The sequence below is a fragment of the Typopeltis vanoorti genome, chromosome 12 (assembly GCF_054136105.1).
Source record: "Typopeltis vanoorti isolate ZY-2024b chromosome 12, IOZ_Tvanoo_1.0, whole genome shotgun sequence".
Classification (NCBI taxonomy): Eukaryota; Metazoa; Arthropoda; class Arachnida; order Uropygi; family Thelyphonidae; genus Typopeltis; species Typopeltis vanoorti.
In genome coordinates, this window is record NC_143560.1 from 84,406,842 (window position 1) to 84,430,701 (window position 23,860).

The following is a 23,860-nucleotide window of genomic DNA, read 5'->3' on the forward strand; positions in this document are numbered from 1 at the left end:
TTCTTCAGCCAGCTGATCTGCTCTCTCGTTTCCTGCTACCCCAGTATGCACCTTCATCCAGCAAGCTTGATATCCCATCCCTCTATGAGATTCCAAACCAGATTTCTTGTCTGTTCTATTAATGCTATATAGTTATTCTGTTTTTTTATGCTGTGCATAGTGCATCTACTGTCACTGTAAATTGTTACTATCTTTTGATGAGAGGTATTGAGTTCTAATTCCTGGTTGAGTTCTAATTCTAACACACACACATAATTGTGTATGTGGTATGTGTGTGCACTTGTGGGCATGTGTAGGAAACCTGAAAAACAGCATTAAGTAATACATAAATGAGGACTTAATCCGATCTTTCTTTATATGTTATAAGAAGATGGCTTCTTATAGTTTATTTAGCTTGTTATGCCTATCATTCTATATGCATGTTTTGTAAAGTAAAATAATACAAGGTTCTGGAAGCTGGCAAATTCACATTTAGTTAAAAAGCCCATATAAGAGAAACATTTATAGACTTCTTGCATCTTAGATGGAATATAAACAAAGGGCCAGTCTTTGCAACCAAATGGCAGATGTGACCCCCTTCCCAATGGCACAGTTGGAAAAATCATTCTGGAAGTTGAGCAAAAGTGTACTAGAGGACTCTGTAACAGTGAATGTTTTAAAATTACTCTTGTGATTCATAGTCTTGATAATGGTAATAGTACTTCATTAATGATGTTGTAATAGTGGGATCAAATAAGAATGCTTTTTACAAAGCAAAGTTTATACATACTACTCTTTTACAAAACTTTCTATTTTATAAATGACAATCATTATTAACAAGAATCATATATAGGAAAATAATTTCAATCATTCTAAAAGGAACTCTTCAACTAGTTTATTAAATTCATCTGCATAACGTAGATGGAGATTATGCTTTCCTTCAGGCATTCTATGTAATCTGTAAGTATAAACATACAAATGTAAATGTATAAACAAAAAGTTAGTAGTATATGTATCATAAATGAAAGTTTGTAAATTATGTAAGATGTTTAATTACAATTTGGATGAACTAAGCTGATAAAGATAGTAGAAAAATAATCAGTTTTTAGTAAAATCTGGTGTTGATTCAAAAAAGAAATTTATATACGTCTAAGTCTATGTTTAAAACTAAAAGTATTTAACAACCTTTATTTTAAGTAAAGGGGATAAAAATCCCTTATTGTTTTTCAGCCAGTATGCGAAACTCTAAGATCGAAAACTACGATCTAAACGTTTCATGCCGACGAACTGTCGGCAGATCCAAAGCGTAAGTGACCACTTGGTAGTGCCACACCAAGGCAACTCGATGCAAAGGTGGAGCAAGCTCCCTCACTATTCTTGATATTTTCTCATAATGTAAAAACATACAGCTCCTAGGAGATGTAGTACTGCTTTACATTATGAAGAGAGGTCACTACCCAGACCAGTTTCAACCTTTTTTGAGGTCTCATCAGTGAGTAGCTTTTCATCTTAGTTATAATATGTTATAATATAATATAGTGGCACACCTTTCTGGCATTCGTATAGCAAAGGTATGCAAGTTCTTTTCACTTAAACTTTGATATCATCTAGGTCTAGCTACTCACTGATGAGACCTCAAAAAAGGTTGAAACTGGTCTGGGTAGTGACCTCTCCTCATAATGTAAAGCAGTACTACATCTCCTAGGAGCTGTGTGTTTTTACATTATGAGAAAATATTAAGAATAGTGAGGGATCTTGCTCCACCTTTGCATCGAGTTGCCTTGGTGTGGCACTACCAAGTGGTCACTTACGCTTGGATCCGCCGACAGTTTGTCGGCATGAAATGTTTAGATCGTAGTTTTCGATCTTAGAGTTTTGCATACTGGCTGAAAAACAATAAGGGATTTTTATCCCCTTTACTTTTCAACCTTGCCAGAAAAAATAGTGGTTTGGCTTTTCATCTTAGTTATAACCTTTATTTTATTTTATTTTTATGTTGCTTTTTTTTTTATTTGCAACATTATAGTGTTTATCATCATCAAATTCTTGCTATGTATACCCTCTAGGAGTGCACAAGATATTATGACAATACTACATGAAACATTTACATCATTAATAGCATCATGTCAAAAATTTTCCTACAAATTAGTATATTATCTCTCAGGACACTGACACTGTCACATCTTATATTTCAGTTTTCTAAAGCACTTCTTTCTGTATCAATCCACCTAGATCTTTGTCTTACTCTGGGTCTTTTTCCTGCCACGAAACTTTTTTCTAACTACAAACACTTGTTTTGCTAACCTTTTCTTTCCCATTCTGTTTAAGACCATTATCATCTTAGATTAGTTCTGCTCACACATTCCTGAATGCTAACAATGTCAAGTTCTTTCCTAATATTGTCAATTTAATATGATTCTTCCATCAATGCCATCTGTTGTTCACTTTCCTAATTTTTCTCAAAGTCTCCTATCTGTGATCTGCAGTCTTTGATTAAATGTTTTATTTCTAACCCAGCTCTCAGATCCATAAATTAAAATGAATTTTAACACTGTCTTGTATATAGTTTAGTGTTTTGACTCATTTTATAGTGTTTATGAACATTTTTAATATAAAATGCATCCATGTGTTTTTTATAATTTTTTCCAGGAAGCAACAATACTGCACTGGTGGTATGGCAACTCTTTCCAGAGGACCACTAAGCAAGAGTTTTGTACTCAGAAATTTATATGGGAGAGATATTTGTTATACCTGATAGTTGCAAATCCAATCAAACCAAACTAAGGCTGAGGTTGGTATACTGTGTGTGTGTTTTATTGTCAGTATTCCTGTTTTGCAGGAGGAAAATCACTGCCACCTGCATATGAAACTGATTAAACTCATCATCCGATAAGCTACTAGTGCAAGCAGTTCAAACAAGAATGGACCAAGGTCAGCAATATGGAAAGATCTAGTCGAGCTAAAAACTTCACAGTGCAAATAATGTTGATGTACTTGAAGATAGAAAAGGAATGGTTCTGACAAATATACTGCCCAGGGATCACACTGTCAATTCCAAATCACCATGATATGCTTCAATATTTGTGTGTTATCAAATAAAAGAAATGTCAATATGCGCTACAGTCTGAAGTCCTTCTACATTATGATAATATCTCACTAAACACACACATACTAGTTACAAGAACATCTTGACTGGAAGAGATGAAGGCTCTTTGTTCAAGCTTATCAAAGAGCCATCCATCAATAAATGCCACTTGGTACAACGACATTCTGAGACCACAAAGAGTTTGTTGTTTCTCTGACATATACAAGAGAGATGCTACATTTGGAGGACTGTAACAAATAATATAACATCTGCGCCTGCTAGGGAAAAAAATGATTAAGAAGCACATTTATCTTTCATTTACATATTTTGAATATGTTAACACAATATATGAAAAAAAAAAATGGTAGCCAAAACTTCTGTTTACTCTCATACATACATGAATGAATGTTAAAAGTATGTGTGAAAAAAAGGATTGTATTCTAGCTGTGTGGTTGATTTAAAAAAAAATAATAATAATAAAAAAAAAAAACTCACATAAACATGTCCAGTGCTGAATAGCTATAGAATTGGTGATATTTAAATTTCAGAAATGCAGTAGTAACTTTAAATTTTAAATAAGAAAAAAATGTATTCAAATAGCTGTGTAAAATTTGGAACTGGGTGTAACTTATAGCGCAGATCTTTTTCAAGTTAAAAACACGAGTGCAATTCTGAATGATTGTGAATGTTGCACATTCTTTTAATTTATTTGCTTTCCTTTTATTTTATTTATTTATTTTTTTTTGTAAAATTTAAACATCTCCAGCACCCCAAAACTTTAGTATTGAATGCATGTTTATATAAAGTTTTTTTTTTTAAGCCAAAAGGAGGATGCATATGGTGACTTCCCTGATTGATAGATGTATTCGCATTAATCAGGAAAGTCATCCTATATGACAGTATGACTTTAAAACTGGCCTGTGTTTACATTTTGTGTTCTCTGGTTCTTCTTGTTTTGTGTTGTGGTATGAGAGGAACATAACACAAGCTCAAGTCTTATCAGAAGGAAATCATTACTGCTGACTGATTATGGAGCCACTTAAAAATAATGCACAGTTTATATAGGGTGTTTAAAAATTACATATGAAAAATTGATATGGATCTTAGAAGACTTTTTTGACTAAAAAAAAAAACTTCATATAAACATTTATCCAGTACTGAAGTTTGGTGTTGGAGCTGTTTAAATTTTACAAAAAATAAAAAAATACACAAATAAATCAAATCAAATAATAATAATAATAATAAATAAATAAATAAATAAAAGATATATATTTATTACTACCATGAGAATGCTTAAAGATACAGTTCAAGGGAAGAAAATGGACAAGGAATGAGAAAAACACTGAAACATAGAAGAGTTTCATAACACTTTAAGGATCAAAACCCAATAACTGGGAGACCTCCAACATCACCTTTAAGAGATGTGGAGAACTGACTGAGGCTTCCAACCTGATGTCCAATCCTCACCTTAATGTGGTGGGTCTCATTAGTAGGAGACCAAATTGAACAAATTAGGATGAGCTGGTAATTTGGGAATTAGTCAACCAGACTGTAGTCTCTATTGGCTTAAACTATAAATGCATATGATGGTACAACATGATAAGATTTCATGCTGGCTGGGATGTCACTTGGTTAATTTTTTTTTAAAAGAAATCCAACTTTCATAAGAACTGGAAAAATACCATGAGGAAATAACTGGCATTACGAATGAAAAGATAAAAAATTGGTGAAAACTTGCTAAATAATACATATAGCATATTAATATTGGGCAGTAATGATCAAGAAAAGAAAGAAGTAGCAGTATCATTCAACACCAAACATGAAGAAAAACTTCTTGATTAGAAGGCAGTTTCAAGTAGAGTTATGTGGGCAAACTTCAAAATGGGGAAATGAACAATGAAACTTATTTGCACCTATGGTCCCACAGAAGGTTCTCTTAAGAAGAAGTGGAGGAATTGTGAGTGTTCCCATGCTGTGCTAGACCACACTTGTCAGGCTTATTATAGATGACATTAGAGTGTTCCTGTATCTTTTCTTATCAGAACATTCTGATTTCCTTGTAAGTGGAGGTTTCTGTGGTTTAGAAGTTCATAAAGCATATTCCGGTAATTGGACCACATTTTTTTTTATTAAGCTAAAAACACAATAAAGAAGTAAAACCCGACAAGTTTCGTAAGTCGTTTGACTTACATCTTCAGAGGTAAAAGGTAACTTAAAGTTTAAAATATAATAAAGAGAAATTATTAAAAATAGTTCATACTATACAGTAGTAGCCATCTGACTATTCATAAAATTAAAAAATCAGAATGCAGATTCAAAGCAATGCTAAGTTTAAACAATGCTGGATGATGCCACATTCTGTTTCACGTTCATAATGTCCGAGGTCTGACTGAAGTATATTTTTTTTTATCAAAGCTGACCAAACTTGGTGTAGAATTAAGCCTTGATTTTTATTGCATTGTATTGGAATTCTAAGCATGTTTGCAGCTTCTTTAAATTTCCTTATGTAACAGTTTTTTTCTATGTAAGACATGTTCGTTTTCTGCCAGAGTACATTGTGGCCGATGGAAGTGGTATGGAAAGCTAGACCTGATTTGTGTTCTCTTCTGTTTTGCACATCCTTTTGGTGTTCATTCATGCGTAATTCCCCAGATCTTCCTGTCTGTCCTACGTAGCAGATGCTGCAAGAACAATAAATTTTATAAACATCTGGTTTTTTAAAGGATGATGTGGAGGTTTTGGGGGATATAGAAATCTTGAAATTTTTTTCCGGCAGCAGAAAGGCTACTTTGATGTTATATTTGTTTAGTAATTTAGCCATCTTGTCTGTAACATTCTTGATATATGGAAGCGTGATAGCGTTTTTGAAATCTTGTTTCTGTGAGATGCTTATAGGAGGTGTGTGGAGGATTTTTTTGATAGCCTTGGGTTCATAACCATTTTTTTTGAGGATCTGTGTTAAATATTCTAATTCTTTATTTCTCTGTTTTTCTGTGCTGGAAATTTTATATGCTCTGTCCGTCAGGGTTTTTATTAGACCTATTTTTTTGTGAAAGGTGGTGGTGTGAGGCCGCATTAAGAAACCTTCCTGTGTTGGTAGGTTTTCTATATATTGAGAAAGAAAGTTTATTATCTTTTCCATTGACTTCTAATAGGATGTCAAGAAAAGGAAGTTTTCTAAGTTCTTCTTGTTCTAAAGTAAATTTTATATTCTTATGTAAATTATTCAGGTAATCTTTGAAAGCAATGAGTTCATCTGTTGTTCCTAGCCATATGATGAAAATATCGTCTACATAGCTTAGCCAAATTTTTGGTTTTTTATGATAATTGATTAAAGCATTATTTTCAAAATTTTCCTTAAATAGGTTAGCTAAAGCCGGAGAAAGGGAAGAGCCCATAGCCAATCCTTCTTTTTGTTCCCAAAATTTGTCTTGATACATGAAAAAAATATTATTTATACAATGTTTATAAAGGTCTACGATGTCCGGAGGAAAAAAGGTCTTCCAGGAGATTCACAGTTTCGTTTCTTGGAACATTTGTAAATAGGTGATAACATCCAAACTTGCTAAGATGTCTGAAGGTCCAATGTAAATATCTTTTACCTTCTCGATAAAATGTGTACTGTTCTTGATGAAAGAAGATGTTTTTCTGTGAGGTAAAATCATGTTGGTGAGATGTTTTGCTAAATTAGAGGTCAGAGAGTCTCTTCTATCCACTATCGGTCTTAAGGGAATTCCAATCATATGTATTTTTGGTACACCATAATTCTTGGAACTTTCATCTTTTTAATTAGATCATTGGTTTTATTGTGAGCACACCATTTGGGATCTCTGTCTAAAGGTCTATAGGTATTAGAATCTTCAAGAAGAGTTTTCATTTTATTGTTATAATCTTCAGAGTTCAAAACTACTGTTGCATTCCCTTTATCTGCTTTGATTATAATGATATTTTTGTCTGATTTTAGTTCTTTGAGGGATGTGTATTCTGTGTAAGGAAGGTTCCTTTGAGGTAATTTGCTTTGCAATAGTAATGCTGTGCTCTGTATGTGGATGAGATCTGATGTATCACCAGGTAGATTTCTTATTCCTTTTTCTAATTGAGCTATTATGTCAATTTTTGGTAGGAAATGTGGCGTTAAGGCAAAGTTGAAACCTTTTAGGAGTAGATTTTTTTTTGGTTCTTGATAGGACTCTTGAAAGGTTAATAACTACTTTGGAATAATCTAGGTGTTTTCTTTGTTTTTGTTTTTCGTGAAGAAGTAAGTTAAATTTTTTGATTAAAGTATGCTTCTTCCGATCAGAAATTGCTGCAGCTTTGTTATATGTGATGATGTCTATGTTGTTCCACAGGTCGGACAGAAGAGATGTGGCTAACTCATTATGTAGAGAAAATGTATCTCCGCTTATTTGTGCTAATTCTGATCTAGTGGCTGCAATCCTTTCTCTCAGAATAGCTAGTTCCATTCTTCGGTAAACTCTGTTAGCTTTATTTGTATGGAATGCACTCTGGAATTAGATGAACTTAGGTACGATTTCGTTATCTCTGCATCAGATTAAGAATATAAGGCGGTTGATGAAATTCAGATGTTTAATACGTAATTTCTCTAGTTGCGTAACTTTATACCAAAAGCACTCACTGTAAGCATTTAATTGTAAGTGGAGGTTTCTTTTTTAGAAGTTCATAAGGCATATTCCGATAATTGGACCACATTTTTTTTATTAAGCAAAACAGAAGAGAACACAAATCAGGTCTAGCTTTCCATACCACTTCTACCGGCCACAATGTACTCTGGCAGAAAACAAACATGTCTTACATAGAAAAAAACTGTTACATAAGGGAATTTAAAGAAACTGCAAACATGCTTAGAATTCCAACACAATGCAATAAAAATGAAGGCTTAATTCTACACCAAGTTTGGTCAGTTTGATAAAAAAAAATATACCTCAGTCAGACCTCGGACATTATGAACATGAACAACAGAATGTGGTATCATCCAGCATTGTTTAAACTTAGCATTGCTTTGAATCTGCATTCTGATTTTTTAATTTTATGAATAGTCAGACGGCTACAACTGTATAGTAAACTATTTTTAATAATTTCTCTTTTTTGTGTTTTAAACTTTAAGTTACCTTTTACCCCTGAAGATGTAAGTCAAACGACTTACGAAACTTGTCGGGTTTTACTTCTTTATTGTGTTTTTAGCTTAATAAAAAAAATGTGGTCCAATTACCGGAATATACCTTATTCTGATTTCCATCTGTTTTTACTTTGAACAATCACAAGGAACTTGGTAAACACCTGGGAGGAATAGAATTTGACAGGAAAAATCATGTGCACGAAATAATATTTCTTGAAGATCTTCAAAATTGACTAGAAGAACATAAGGAACTAGAAGCCTCTCTACAGGCTAGGTTCTCAGGAATAGGCCTATGTGAGTCAGAGGCACGCTGAATCTTCTGTACGGAGGAAGGAAGCCATTCTACTATCATACATCAGATGTTATGTTTCTAGTTGGAGCAAACAATTTGAGTTCTATTGAGCAAAGTCTGAATGAAGCCAGTGAAGGTTGGATTATGATAAACAGAAGTAGCTCATACAGATGAAAGCAGGATAGGAGGGTGTCCAAGAATGCTATTTTTGCACCCATCCACAGTGAAGTATGTAAGTATAAGGTGTTGATTTTAGTTAGAAAAGAGGGTAACAGATCTTCAGGGTGATGTGACAAAAACATCATCATATAGCATACCCAAAATGATGGTTGAGGTTATATGGAGGAAAACAGGGAGTCTTCTAGCTGCTCAAGGTAGAAATCTGCTAAGGCTGGATAAAGAGGGCTTCTACATGGAAGTACTCTACCTTCAATCTACTTGTAAAGTTTATTTTTACAAAAAAATAAATCAAACAATTTGAATATGTCTGGAAGAAGTGTGTCTGATAATAACTGAAGAGTTTCAGGAGAGCTACATTTATAAATGAAGACTGAATGTCAAAACTGACCATATCTATAGGCTTTAAAGATAAGTTTTCATGTTAGTGAGGAAATCTGATGAGCTTTTTATTTAAAAAAAAAAAAAGGCCAATCAGACCACTTAAGAGTCAAGATAAAAATTTTACTAGGCAATAGTTAGAATTCTCAATATAGTCAGTGATGGATCTAAGAAGAATATCATCTTTGTAGATTTTTGGCAAACCACATCTTTATTCCAGATGACAACTTCATCACACAGAGCATTCGGTTTTTTTTTATCTGGCTGTTAGTGGAGTTGTGATCAGTTTCTTGGTAGGTGGTTCTACTGCATAAAAGAAGGGTTATATTATAATCAGAAATATCCACAATGCAATAGTCAAGGATTTAAAGCTTTAAACTTGGCTAGAAATAAACAGGTTGGGAAGAGGAAGTTTAAAAGAAACATCAAAATGGAGTTGCTGCCATCATCACTGAAGAGCAGATAAGGTGCTCTCCATGTTGTGGAGGAAATCTAGTTAAAGAATTTTCTTAGAAACTATGGCAGAATCATGTCCTTTAAAGAAAATGACTTTCTGTTGGAGTAAGAAGATGCCCAGAGATGGTGACCATCCTTTTTATTTATTTATTTTTATGGGTTGATGTAAGCTGGTCTTTACTTAGAAGGAAATCAAACTTGTAGGCATCTGTGTTTATTGAAAACTGCAGAGTGACTGTCTAGAGATGCACAGACAACATTTAGTAGGTAGGTATCTAAGATAGAAGTAACTCTCTCCTGTAGCTTAGAGACAAAGCAAATGTTAATGGAGAGAGAGAGATGTTTAGTCACCCACGGTTTATTATACTCAAGGGAAATGGTAGTATTGATGTATATTTGATGGGCATTAGACAACTTGATGGTTTCTTTAAATCTGATAATCTTTATTTGACATATCAAACTAATTTTGTCATTTATCTGGACCATTTTTCTGAAAAAATAAACTCCACAAGTAGATTGAAGGTACTTCCATGGGAAGCCCTGTTTCTCTGGCCTCAGCCAACTTCTATCTGGAGTATCTAGAAGATTCCTTATTCTCCTCTACAACCATCATCATCATCATTTTGGATATGCTCTGTGGATTATAATTTTGTCATATGGCCTAACTCTGGAGATTCTCTATTGTCTTTTCTAGCTAAAATCAATAGCGGATGTTCATATACTTCACCATGGAGATACAAAAGGACAGAAAATTAGTGTTCTTGGACATCCTCTTCTTCTTCTTTCCTTCTGGTGTTCTAACTACTTTTGTTTATTGTAAACAAACCTTCACTGGCTATATACAGCCAGATTTGTACATTATCTGTCTCAAAAAATGGGCATTATCAAAAGTTTGATGAAGAGAGCTTGTGTTGTTTGCTAAAATGCTCATGATCTCAAACTAGACCCTAAACAGCATTATACAGTGGTATTATGCATCAGAATGTCTTCTCCCCACAAAAGATGCATCCCTGACTTACAGACCTATCCCTAAGAACCCCGAACCTGTATGGAGAATTCTAATTCCTTATATTGCTAGAATCTCTGAATAAATTTTAAAGATCCCAAGAAACAAACTACAGAGACACCAATCTTGTATCATTTATAATAAGTCTGAGAAGTCTGGTTTAGCAAAACATGATATTCATACCAACCACATACTCTTCTGATCTAAGACTTGTCTACTACCATTGCTGTTTCAAATTCGACCATTCAAAGAAGAGCGTGCAGAAATACTTCTACATCACTTAAACTTGAACCACCATGATTGCCTTTCTTTATCTAAAATATGGGAAAGTCTTAACCTTATTAGTTACAAGCAGTAGTTTTTTTTAATCCCCTTACTGGCATTGATATGCTTACCAGTTATATAGATGCAAAGTGCCTATTGCAAAATTGTTTGGATATGAATACGAAGTATAAATTAATATATTTCATCCATGTGGCTATTTGGGCAGTTAATATCACATCTTGCAATCTGCTATACTGTATTACACTAGCATGTGGTTAGAATCTTTTGAAATCTATTGTTTTCTGTCTTGATGAATTGTGTATTTCACTGACAATGATATTTTATATTCAGATAGAAATATTTGATTTAATAAATTGTTATTGAAGTTCCTTTTCTACATGTTCAGTGTCTAAGCATTTGTTTTAGTAGTATGACACAAGTGCCACTAAAGACTTATGGACAAGAAATGGCAAACCAACATACATAATATATAAAATATTTTACATTTAGTAAAAGAAAAAAAAAATATATATATATATATATAAATTATACAGGGCGCTCCAGTAGTATGGTCACTTAAACAGAATGTGAAAGGAAAAATTAGCAAAACAAGTGTTCTCTGCCAGGTTGGCAGGAAAAAGACCCAGAGGAAGACCAAGATATAGGTGGATTGATACAATAAAAAGTGTCTTAGAAGACAGAAAGAAATATGAGATCTGATAATGTTGGAATCTTGACAGGTAACAGATTGATTTGGAGAAAAATTGTAGATAGGAAGTTAGTAATGATGTAACTTTTTCATGTAGTACTATCATATCCTGTATGCCCCTTGAGGGTACATGTCAGGAATTTGATGATGATGGTGAATGAATAGGAGGAAAAAATTGTTCTGTAAGCCTGTAGTTACTGTGAAAGGGTGGTGAATAGCTGTTGCAAACATTTTAACAGATTTAGAAGAGAGTGGGTGAATTATTAATGCCAATTATTATGGAAAGTGATCACGGAAATATTTATAGAAAATACAAATAGCAGAAGATGATGTATGTATGTATGAAAAAAGAGTGGAGGGAAAATGGTGACAGATGGGTCATTAATCAACCTAACTTCATGCAACTGAACTGAGGGAAGTATTTTAGGGTGGTCTTAGAGAAGCCAATCAAAATGCAAGAAAAGTAGTCAGTAGTTATCTAAATGAATTTGAATTTTGTTATAGAATTTATGACTGTTCAGAGGTAAAGTAACTGTCTCATCAAAAGAGAAAAACCTCATTTTTTGAATACTGAGGAGGTAATATTTTGTAATATGGAAGTCAGGAAAGAGGCTAAAGTAATCAGAAAAAGAGAAAAATCTCATATTGTCTTGAGGTTTTCAGGTATATATATTGTCAAAATGAATGCTGAAAAAAATAATTCTTCTCTCGCAAGAAATAAGCCAAGATTGAATTTTATTGACATTAAAATTAATAATGTTATCAGAATCCACTGGAGAAATGGTTTGGAGATCAAAATGTAGAGTTGTGTTGTAAAAGTTTGTAGAATCAACTCGGAAAGGTCTTTGATATAGAGAAGGAAGAGAGCAAGCAAAAGCACAAAACTTTGAAGATGCATCCAGACAGAAAGCTAAGAGTAAAAAGTTCCATATGATAAAGAACAGGAATGAAATCTGGAGAACAAACCATCAAAACAATAGGAGAAATATCATATCAATGTGTTTATTTTTTTACACATTGATCTAGGACTAAAAAAATGAGAGCACCTGCTGAAAGCTATATGAGGTTGAATAGAGGAGCAGTTTTTTTTTTTTTTTTGGTATGGAACGTGGTTAGTGGACAGAATGCATTGTCTAAGTGTGTGTGTATGTATGGTGAGTGTGGAAATAGTAAATGAGTTAAACAAATGATAGACTTCATTAGTGACATTGAGGACCTCTCATAGTGAGCATTTTACTTCATGGAAATCTGATAATGGTGATAATAAATGGCTAAGCAATTATAAAAGTTTACTGCAAAGCAGATTTATACCAAAAACTCAAAAATGTAAAGGAACAGTAAACACTGTTTCTCCACCAATTTTACAAAAATATTCAGTATTAAATCTTACCTGGCATTTTTTATATGCTGCAAAAGATAGACAGGATGCACAGAATCCAACAATGTATCTTTATCACCATGAATTATTAATGTTGGACAAATAATCTTTCCCAGTTCATCAGAACAAATATTTCTTTCTCCATCAGATAAAGAATGAATACTGTCAATGTAATTCTTCCAAAGTTCTTTGAAGTGATCAGCACCATACAAAGCTATCATAGGAGCCCTCAGTCTCTCACTCCAATTATCAACATTTCTCACTGCTAAAAGATATATTCAGCAATCATAATTCTAAACAAGCTTCTTTTTTTTTTCAATAGTTATAAATTATATACACTTTAAAAAGAAAAGGATGACTTATAGTAAATCCTCATATTTACAATTTTGTGCTCTGTTGAATTGCAATTTAGAATATCAGTAACACTAATCTGTTTCTCAAAAACTTCTGAACAGTATTTTATCTAAAATTACAGAAGAAAAGAGCCTTTATGCAATAGAATTAAGTGGATATTTACAGTAATTATCCGAAAACAGCATTGGTAATTTGGAGTCTGGATGACTTTTCAATAGTTATGAAAGTTGCCTCTCCCCCCACTTGGTTACAAGTTAACTGGAACTTGCCAAGAAATTATATTCTTGATTAATCCTTTATCCAAGTGTAAGCAAACTTTGTTTGGTTGCTTACACTTTGAAAATGGATTAAATATGAATATAATTTCTTTGCAAGTTTCATTCAATTCACTAGTTTATCACACAGTATGAATTTACCTTAGTGATATTCATAAAAGGATGATTTTTTTTTGCCCTTAAACAAAAGATTGAAAACAAATCATGTTAAAATATTAATATATGCAATCATCAACTTTTTAAACAGCCAAAAAACATCAAACAAAACAAGTAACAATTGTTATCCAATATCATAAATAAACCTGACAATAATTTACTGTAATAACAAACCTAGCTAATCAAAAAATGGACTATGCTAATATAAAATATTCACAAAAACTTACCATCTAAACATTCAATGTCTTTTTTAGTAATATATGATACACCTCCCCACAATACCATCTTTTTCACAGCATTTGGATTTTGAGCTCCCACAATCAGACCAGTTGTAGCACCATCACTCCACCCTAGCACAGAGTAATTTTGATGACCCAATTTCTAGATAAGAGAGGAAAGATTACTCATTTAAAAACATAAGAAATCCAAATGCATTTGAAGTTTTTTGTTTTTTTTTTACTTATTTTGTTCTGCTTATATACAAGCAACTAAAATGTTCTAGAATGCTGACATTTTTAATCGAATTTAAATTACTATGATGGAAAATGATTATTTCATAAAATGCACTGGGTGTCAATGAAATTGACATCCTTGTTTTATTCTGTGTAATAAAAAGCAGTTAGAGTCGATTCCTACTGTAACAAATGCCATTATAATACACTTATTCAAAAATCCTGATAAAGCCTCATCGCAATAATGGCAGTGTAAAAAAATGATGAACAATTTACAATCATAAATCATTTCTTCACTAACTGCAAGCTTGCTGGTGGGTGTTGACTTTATACCTATTGTATATATGCACCTCTATGAGGGTAAGACATCAATATCATCCTCAATTCTTAACTAGAGTGAATATGTGGTAGGAATTTCCTTTCAGAATCTTTGGTTTTCAGGTTCCCCCTTCCTCCCATAACATTCAAACCATTCAGGTAACACATGCAATTTATAGCTATGACCAGGCCTGGCTGGTGGCATGTGCAAAGTGTGCAATGTGCACAGGTGCCTGAGAAGAAAAGGCACCTAAAAATATCAAAAAATATGAAATAAGACTTTAAACAAACAATGAACAGTACAGAACGGTACATATAATTATGAATATACGTCGTCTTCTGTTCGGGCCCCTTCAAATCTTCCTGGAAACGAACAAATTCTGAAATTGTATCCTGGACCCGATTAAATCACTGTAATTTTTGATTAAAATTTACGAAAATATACCTAAAATAGTTCTTCATTTTTTGATGTATCAAAAATCAACTTATGATTAATTGTTGAGTTCCATGTAAAAAAAATTGTATAAGCAGGACTAATCCGTAGATAATATTATACTGTAAAGTGGTTTTCATTTGTTTTTCATTTCCTGTTCATTTTATTCACACTTTATTCAAAAAAAACTTTTTTGGAAAGGCGCTGGCTATGACAACTATGTTATTAAGGCTTATACATTGGTTATTCATGATGATATTATTTAAAGAAATTACAACATATTCTACATACTGATTATCATAAAGTAATTAAAATAACTTTTAATTAATATTTCTGATACTTTGGTCAAGTCAAATTGCTATCTTCAGGGAACAATGAAAAAATCGATGTGTGCACATAGGAATTATAATGGATGAATAGGACCAAAGGAGAGAACAAAGACAAGCATGAAGTTCTCAATGGTTCCCCCTCCCCAGTGGACTAGGTTGTCAAACCAATTTGCAGAATTGGGTTGACAACAGTGGTATTATCTTTGAATAGACAGCATGGATTTGCTAAAGGGTGGTAATGTTTTAGTAATCTACTTACTTATTACAATAAGGTGACAGCAGCATTCGACATGAGAGATGGATGCACAGTAGTATACTTAGACTTTGCAAAGGCTTTTGATAGATTACTGCATGATAAGTTATAGTAAAATTAGAGTGAGTGGGATTGGATATTAGACTAGTGCATCGGATTGGAGACTGGCTATCTGATAAGCATCAACAAGTTGTGTAATGGGGGAGTGATATCCCAGAAGAGGAAAGTCACTAGTGGTGTGCCTCAGGGTCTGTTTTAGTGCCATTGCTGTTTAATCTGTATGTTAATGATATTGGAGAAGATTTGAATGGGAGAGACAGCTTTTTTCAGATGATGTACAGTTGGGATGAACTATGAGGAGTAGAGTAAATGTTGTGGCCTTACAAGAAGACTTGAATAGACTGAGTGAATGGGCATGAGAGTGGGGATAACAGTTCAATACTGCAAAAAAGTAAGGTTTTAAAATTTGGAAAACAAAGATGGGATGTAAAATTTACTCTTGGTGAGGATATTTTGTTGGAGGTAGAGGAAATAAGTTATCTTGGGATGATGATGGATAAGGATCTAACATTTAGAGGACATATTGCCAAAATTTTGAGGACAACACAACAAATTCTGGCAATGATGGGGAGAACAATGACTTGTAGAAGTAAGGAGATTCTGGTTCCATTGTATAACGCTGGGATTTGGACTACTGTGCAAGATTTGGTCACTTGGATTTCAACAGGATGAAGAGATGGAGAGGATCCAGAGGTGATGGACCAAAACAGTTTCTAATCTCTGGAATGTTGAATATGAAGAAAGATTGAGATGATACTTTTTGCAGAGTCTAGTGGATAGGAGGAAGTGGAGTGATACGATAGAGGCATACAAGTTGGTAAGGGATTGATATATGATTAACATTGAAGAGGTTTTTCCTATCATGGTGGGAGATTGGGGGGGGGGGAACAAGAGGTCATGCCTAGAAGATGTATAAGGAGAGTGTGAGCAAGGGAGTGAGAAGCAGGTTTTTTGCATGGAGAGTTGGGAATGGAATGCATTGCCTAAGAGCATGGTGTCTGCAGAGTATGTGTTTTAGGCATGGTATGATAAGCTGCGTATATGACAAAGGGACTTCCTAGATGAGTCTGTAATTCCATGGGGGTCTTAGGATAATAATAATAATAATAATAAGAAAAATAAGTGCTTTCTTGATTTGAGACTGTTTCATGCAACCTAATTTGTTGAAGCTTCAGTGGTTCCTTTGAATCTGCCTCAACCTTGAGGCAGATTTCAAGAAACGTTTTTCATATTTAAAAGTGTTCTGTGGAGTATGGTGATTTTTATCCATCATATTCTGGTGAGTTAATGTGTGGTCAGCAAGCCCTGAGTGGCCATACTGATAGAACTGGATGCAGTCCTTGTGTTCAGTGATTCTGATGTTCGTTGGCCAAAACAGGCTGGACAACAAACATCAGAATCACTCAAATGCATGGCAGTTGAGAGCCACTTGGCAGGTCTAGAAACTATGGCTGGTCTTTGGGCGAGTGGATAAGGGATACTATTTTATATATATATATATATATATATATATTTATTTATTTATAGTCTGTAAGCTGTTACTAGGTTATTACTTAGAATTGTCACAGAGCCAAAATCAAAAATATTACAAATGCAATTGAAAATAGTTCTTGTAGGTACAAACAATTTTAACTATTGATAAAAATACTATGAAAAGACACAGGACATGAAAAGGGTGCTGAAAGAAACAAGAGTATAGAATGAGGGAATGAAAACTGTTAGTCTTTTACTAATATATCACAGTAGTGAATTAAGAAGGAAGGCTGGGATGGAAATCACATGTAGGCTGTGTAGAAGGAATAGATGTGAATTTTGGATGTGTGTGGAAAGAGTTTAAGGAAAGAACTGATTTATATAAGATGGATGGCACTCGAATGCATTTGGTATCAGAAGTCTGGAAAAAAGTATTTATTGATATAAGATCTAAGTGTCACTCCAATAAATGCTACCAATATCCTCTCATATAAATCAGCTCTTCTCACAAACTCATTCCACATATCAAAAACTTGCATCCATTCCTTTTACACAGTTTATGTGTATTGAATCATATGACATCTTTCTTTCATAGACCTTTTTAATTCACTACTATCATATATTGGAAAATGTTAGAATTAATATCAAACATACAGTCATGGAAATAGAGGAGAATGAAATGGACATAAATAAAGAAATAGCACCCTTGAATGTTATTCTTCACAAGACAAATCGCAAAATTTAAAAAAATTGCAGAAGTGGAAAGAGATTAGCAGGGCTGAGAAGAGAAAGAAGAAAGTGGTCTAAAGTAATAATAAAGACTCAGCAAACAAACAAGAGCCAGCCTGGTTGGCCGAGTGGTTAGTGTAGAAAGTATTTTACCTTGGGTATAATAAATGTTAAAAATACCAAGCAATTTTAAACCTGGTTTTACCTCCATTTCCCAAGTAAGCAAACAGACAAACAAGTCAAGTTTGCGCCTGCAAGTGATGCAAGTCTAGCTGATCCTACAGGTAGTGCAAGACCAAGGCAACTCGTGGTAAAGGTGGCATAAGCTCTGATCACTAATCTTAATATTTACCCTTAATGCCAAAACACATCTCCAAGAAAGGGGATGCATGATGTTTTGTATTAAAGGCAAGGGGCCACTACCCAGACCGGTTTCGATCTTTATTGAGGTAGAATGGAAGTTCATGTTTCTCATCATCGGCCTTTGGAGTAAAAAAGCATGCTTTTTTACTCCAAAAAAGACAGTATGAGGGGAAAAACACGAAAGGTAGAGTAAGATAGTATGAGGTAAAAGAGGCCTCAGTCGACCTGTTTAGCCGTTCCACAATGTGGGTTTGGCTAAGAAGTCTATACACATTATCTCCTATCACCTGTTTTTTTTATTTTATTTTATTTATTATTTTTTTATTTTTTATATAAAATAAAATTACCATACATAAATCAAAATTTAAAAAACCTGAGGTTCGCATTTAAGTTTGTCCGAATCAATAAAACTTATCAGGTGTTTATGGAGGATGTCCGTCAACCCCTGCTTTAGACTGATATTTAGAAAATTGGTATTAGCTCTTAATTGTTATTAATTAATAAATAAAGTTTCTTGATTAATAAATGTGATAACCTTACTCTTATTCCAAATTTTAAAGTTACTTGTTGTTCTTAGATTGCTTAGGGCTTAAGGTCCAGGATAGATTAAAATTAATTTTTTTTTTTTTTTTTTTTTAAGTATTAATAGCATTGTGGTGAACTACCAGACCTTGTACCATTGGGACTCAGAGTTGGGGTAGAATCTGGCCCGGGAGATGCCGCACACAAGGAGCAGCACCGCCTCGCTGTAAGCCTTCGCAGCCCGGGTTCTCAGATCTACCCCCTCCTTTGGAATGTGAAAAACCATGTGAACTAAGATTTGTAGTGAATCAGACAAGAAACATATATTTTCCCCAAGGAGGAGCTAGACGGCAGGTCGTGAAATTTACAGGAATATGCAGGGTTTGATATGTCCCTGTATGAGGAAGCATATTTTGGGCGGTTTACAGTATTTATTTACAAACTATAAGTCGCCTAGTAGATGTCTTTCTTGTGCTAAGAAACGAGGTAAATAGAAAGAAAAACCTTTCTTTATTGTTACATACATTAGTTCTGCGTCGCATACCTGGGATTTTTTCCGTACTTTCCAGATGTGATACTTCAATACATTTATTAAGAAAATAGTAAATTTTTGGGTCTTGCTAATCGGTGGAGGAAATTGTAGATATACGACCTCCTCCAGCGACAACATCGGGATTTGCAGTGCTGTGCTGAGTCTCTGCCAGACGCGCTGAGCAGGTGGACAAAAGTAAAAAAAATGCTCCACCGTCTCCATGGCCCAGCAGATATCGCAGAAGGGGTCGCATGGACTGGGTACATACCTGGATTTGATTAGTTTCACTGGGAGCCGCCCGTAAGCTATTCGCCAGGCTAGATCCCGATGAAAAGGCTGTCCCCAGCTATTTTTAATGTTTCTAAAAAGAATTTCGTTATTTGTCCTGAGATTGGGTGTATCACACCTGGAGAGTTGGAAGAAATCCCAGTATATTGCTTTTGGTTTGTGTGTGAGGATTTCTGTTCCATTGTCTCTGAGTGTTGTGAGCAATTTCGCTAGTGTGCGGTACCACTTGGGCACAACCTCTGCGCGGGGTCCAGCATAGTCCGTGATCCCAAAGAGGGGGAGGAAAAATCCTATAAAATATCTAATTAAGAGGCCGGAAGCGTGGTTGGAGTTTAAGGCCTTCCGTACGGTTTTGAACGTATTTGCATGGAGCAAGCTTTTGAGATCAGGCAGAGCATAACCCCCTTCTTCATGTTTTAGTTGTAGGTATTCTTTTTTTACCTCGTGTTTTTTATCATTCCAGAAAAAGTCTATGAGCTTTTTTGATAATTGATTTTCTTGTGGTAGTGTGATGCCTGTGATGTTGACGGTGTGCATCAGCATTGGAATAATGATTGTTCTTATTACTGTGGCTCTGCCATAAAAGGAGAAAAAGGTTGGTTTGAACAACCTTATCCTTTCCATGCTTGTTTCCTGCAATTTTTGATCTGGTAATGCTAGGGTCTCAGAAAAAGGAACGCCTAGTATTGTTAGGGGCTGCGTATGCAGTGTTAAACCATAGGGAAGTCCAGGGTTATGGAAATTTCCAAAACTTTTGATTTTAGTTTTTTGTGCGTTAACACGAAGACCACTGACTATGCTGAAGTTTTGCAGTATGTCAAGATAGATATAGATGGACTCAGAATCTCTGAGTGTAGCCACTACATCATCTGCATATGCCACTATTTTGCATTGTCTGGAGACTTGGGGCAGTGGAATACCGTTAATTGCGGGGGTGTTCTCAATTTTCCTGATCAGGGGTTCTAACGATAGGGAGAAGAGGAGGGGCTTAGCGGGCAGCCTTGACTAACCCCTCTCTTTATACGGATTGGTTCTGTCAGAAACCCATTAATAGATAGTTGGGTCGAGGCCTCCGCATACATGTTTTTAATTGTAAGCCGAAGTCTCGGGCCCACGCCTATTTTTTTGAGGGTGTCCTGCAAGTACATGTGGTTGACGCTGTCGAACGCTTTTTCCAGGTCGGTGGAGAGAAGTGCCAGGGGGTATTTTTTTTCCTTTGCCAGTCTGATTATGTCTCTTAACAAGAAGAGATTAAATTCCATAGATCTGCTGGGGATTCCGTAGACATGTGAGCTTGTTATAATATTTTCTATTCTGCCCTTAATGCACGTGCAGATAATTTTTGCAAACAGTTTGTAGTCTAAATTGGTTAAGGAGATCGGACGCAAGTTATTTGACAAAGTCCGATCTTGGTCTTTCTTTGGAATAAAGACTGTGTAGCTCTTAACGAATTCCTCGGGGATGTTTCCTGAAGTGAGGAATTCGTTGAAGATGTTTACTAACGCTGGCAGTGCAAAATCCCAGATAGATCTATAGAACTCGATCCCCAGTCCGTCTAGCCCTGGGGTCTTTTTAGTCTTCATTGTTTTGCACATTGCCTTTATTTCAGCCGCAGTTACTGGCCTGTCATGCAGGGCACTAAGATGATTGAGCAGACGTTTGATGTCCCACTCGCTGAAGTCATCCGTGCCTTGCTGATCAGAGAAGATGCCGAGATACTGCTGATGAAAATGACGGAGTATTTCATAGGTTGAGTTTAGAACCTGGCCCTTCTCTTCGATCTGGTAAATCGTTCGCTCGTCATTTGCCGCCACCCGTTGTTGATTGTAGAATGCGGCGGAAGGCGTTTCCAAGTTTCTGAGATAGAGTCTCGTTCGAAAGTCGAGGTCCTCGACTCTACCTGCCGCTCTTGCTGCAGCTCTATTTCTACTTGTCTGATAAGATCTCCACAGGGAACTCTGCTCCGTTCGTTTGTCCGGTACCAGCCGAGTTCCCTGTAGAGATCCCTCAGCCGTTTGCGTTGTTGGTAGGCCCTTTCGCACCCGCATTTTTGAAACAGTTCCTTAGCCCGCCCCTTGAAGCGCAGCCAGTTTTCCCAGTCCCAGTTGGTGTTTGTCCATCTGTCACAAAGGTTCTGTAGCTGGTCGCTAAAAAGACTGGGAAAGGTAGGAGGGAGCCTCCAAGGACCTCTTGCTGTTTCCATAACCTCTGGGAGTGTAATTTTGAATGTGACCATTTTGTGGTCAGTTGACATGTTGTGTACTGTGGTGTGACATATCCTTTGAACATATTGTTCCAAGTTTTGAGAAACATACACCATCTAGTCATGTCGATATCTGGCCGCGGCACCACGTTGTCTCAACTTTTGAGGGGTTATTCCACCCTAGACATCGACGAGGTCAAAATTTACACAAAATCATTTTAAAGCGGCAATGCTGCCAGTTCCGGTATTTGCATTCCCGCCCACTTTGTCTAACCGTGTGTCTTCCACACAGTTCCAATTTCCGGCTACGATGAGGTGTTCTGCTCCCAGGAGATAGTTTTCAAGGGCAGAGAAGAAACCATTTCTGTCGTGTGGGCTGTTCGGGGCATAAACTGCAACAAGCTGGATGGTACCGCCACCGTACTTCCAGTCCACCGCTACTAGACGTCCTGTGGCGTCTTTCTGGACGTTGAAGAACCCCCCCCGCGCTTGGGGGGCGAATTAGTATCCCCACCCCCTCGCGAGTGCGCGTTCCCGAAGCACCAGTAGCTGGTGACCGGGTAGCTTCTCGAGAAGTTCTCCACGTCCCAATGCTTATAAAAATGGGTTTCTTGTATCAGGAGGATATTAACTTTGTGCATTAACATTAGCCTCCAGACAGTGCTTTGCTCAAAAGGGTTGCGTAGTCCGTTAGTTTTAAAGTGGCAATTTTAAATTCCATGTTGATGTTTAGAAGAGGGGGGGGGGGTTGTTATCTGTTGGTGGGTCTACATAACCACATCTGATTCTCCATCGTAGCTGTTTAAAATTGCCACTTTAAAACTAACGAGCCCCTCGACGAGATAAATACAGAGGTTGCCTAGAAAGTCCATATCCATGTCGCTAGAAGAGTCCGTTCTGTGGATATGTGGTTGGGATTCTGCAGGTTGGTCCGCTACTGGGGATAGGTTTCCTGGCATTGTTACGGCCTCATCGAGGGGCTCTGTGCCTGTTGCTCCACATTGGCCTATAATTTGGGAGTTATCCATTTCGTCCTCCGATGACAGTAGGCTGCTTTGTTTAGCTTTTTTCTTTTCCTCTGTCTCTATGTCTCTTGTGCGCTTTGTTGGAGCACTGATCGCGACCATTTCTTCCTCCTTCCTGTGTGTATCAATTTTTCCCATCTTGTTGTTGGGGTTTTTTCTTTCGTGTGGTGGATTTTCTTGGGTATTTTACCCGCTGGGATTTTTGTGAAGGCTGTGTTTTCCGCTGTTCCCCCTATTTCGGCCTGTTGGGGGAGCTTCGGAAAATCGTTCCCTGATAAAGCCTCAGGTTTTCTGATGGGTGTAGCCCTGACTGGTGTTATGGTCCCTCCAGTTACTTCTGCCTGTGTCCTGTGTGGACATGTGTCAACTTTGTGAGTCGAGTCCCCACATTTAAAACATGGTGCTGTGCAGCTTTCTAGTTTGTGCTTCGGTGATCTGCAGTTTCTACACTGTGTTCTCGGGCATTCTGCCCCAAGGTGTTCACCAGAGTTACATCGAAAGCACAATCTTTTAACACCTGGGTAATTGACCATAACCCTGGTTTGGCCCAAGTAGACGAAGTTGGGAACTTCTTTCTCCAAATCTATCTGGATTTCTACTTCTCCTGTTTTCCAGCCTTTGAATTCTTCATCCTCTACCGCTTTGATATCATAAATTTTCCCCCATTTACCAAAGAATTTCCTGATGTCGGCTTCGTTTTCCAGGTATTCCAGGGGAAACCTGTCTATTTTTAATGTTTGGCATAGGCTCCCTACTACAAAAGGCCTGATTGTTTGTCCTGAGCATGGGAAACCGTTTAATAGTTTCCTTCTTGTTTGGTCGTCTTTGACCACTATTTGAAATCCCCCCCCGGGTACGGTGTGAAACCGTATATGTTCTCTGCCCCTACTTTGTTTATTAGCGCTCTCGCCAACACCCGCTTCTGTATGGACTGGTTGACCTCGATACCGAGAGTCCTAGTTCTGGGCAGAAAGGATGTCATTGTTAATGTGAAATCCTAACTACTATCGATAGAAAAAAAAAAGCGAGATGTTAGCAAGGGCCAAAGTCGAGTAAATATGTCAGTAAATACGCGCCAAACAAAGGAAGTATCAGAAGGAAAAGACAGAAAAAAGAAAGGTCTTACCAACACTGGAGTACTTCTATGGAACTGGTGCATGAAGCTCTCAAATCCGTCTGTGCAATCTGGATCTCCTAGTCGACTGCAGGTCGAAAAGATAGTACTTTTGAG

The 23,860-nt window shown here is 36.0% G+C and overlaps 1 protein-coding gene across 2 annotated transcripts in view; it reads right to left on the reverse strand.

Moving 5' to 3' along the window:
- Positions 1-742: 742 nt before the first annotated feature.
- The window catches only part of LOC150100950 (serine hydrolase BPHL), a 139,543-nt gene continuing 116,425 nt past the window's right edge, over positions 743-23,860 (reverse strand). For both annotated transcript variants that reach the window (XM_090401555.1, XM_090401554.1), the window contains 3 exons: positions 13,877-14,030; positions 12,877-13,129; positions 743-937 (listed from right to left, as the gene is read on the reverse strand). In XM_090401555.1, the coding sequence (XP_090257681.1) occupies positions 847-937; positions 12,877-13,129; positions 13,877-14,030 (498 nt within the window). In that variant the 3' untranslated portion in view covers positions 743-846. The remainder of the gene's footprint in view (positions 938-12,876; positions 13,130-13,876; positions 14,031-23,860) is intronic.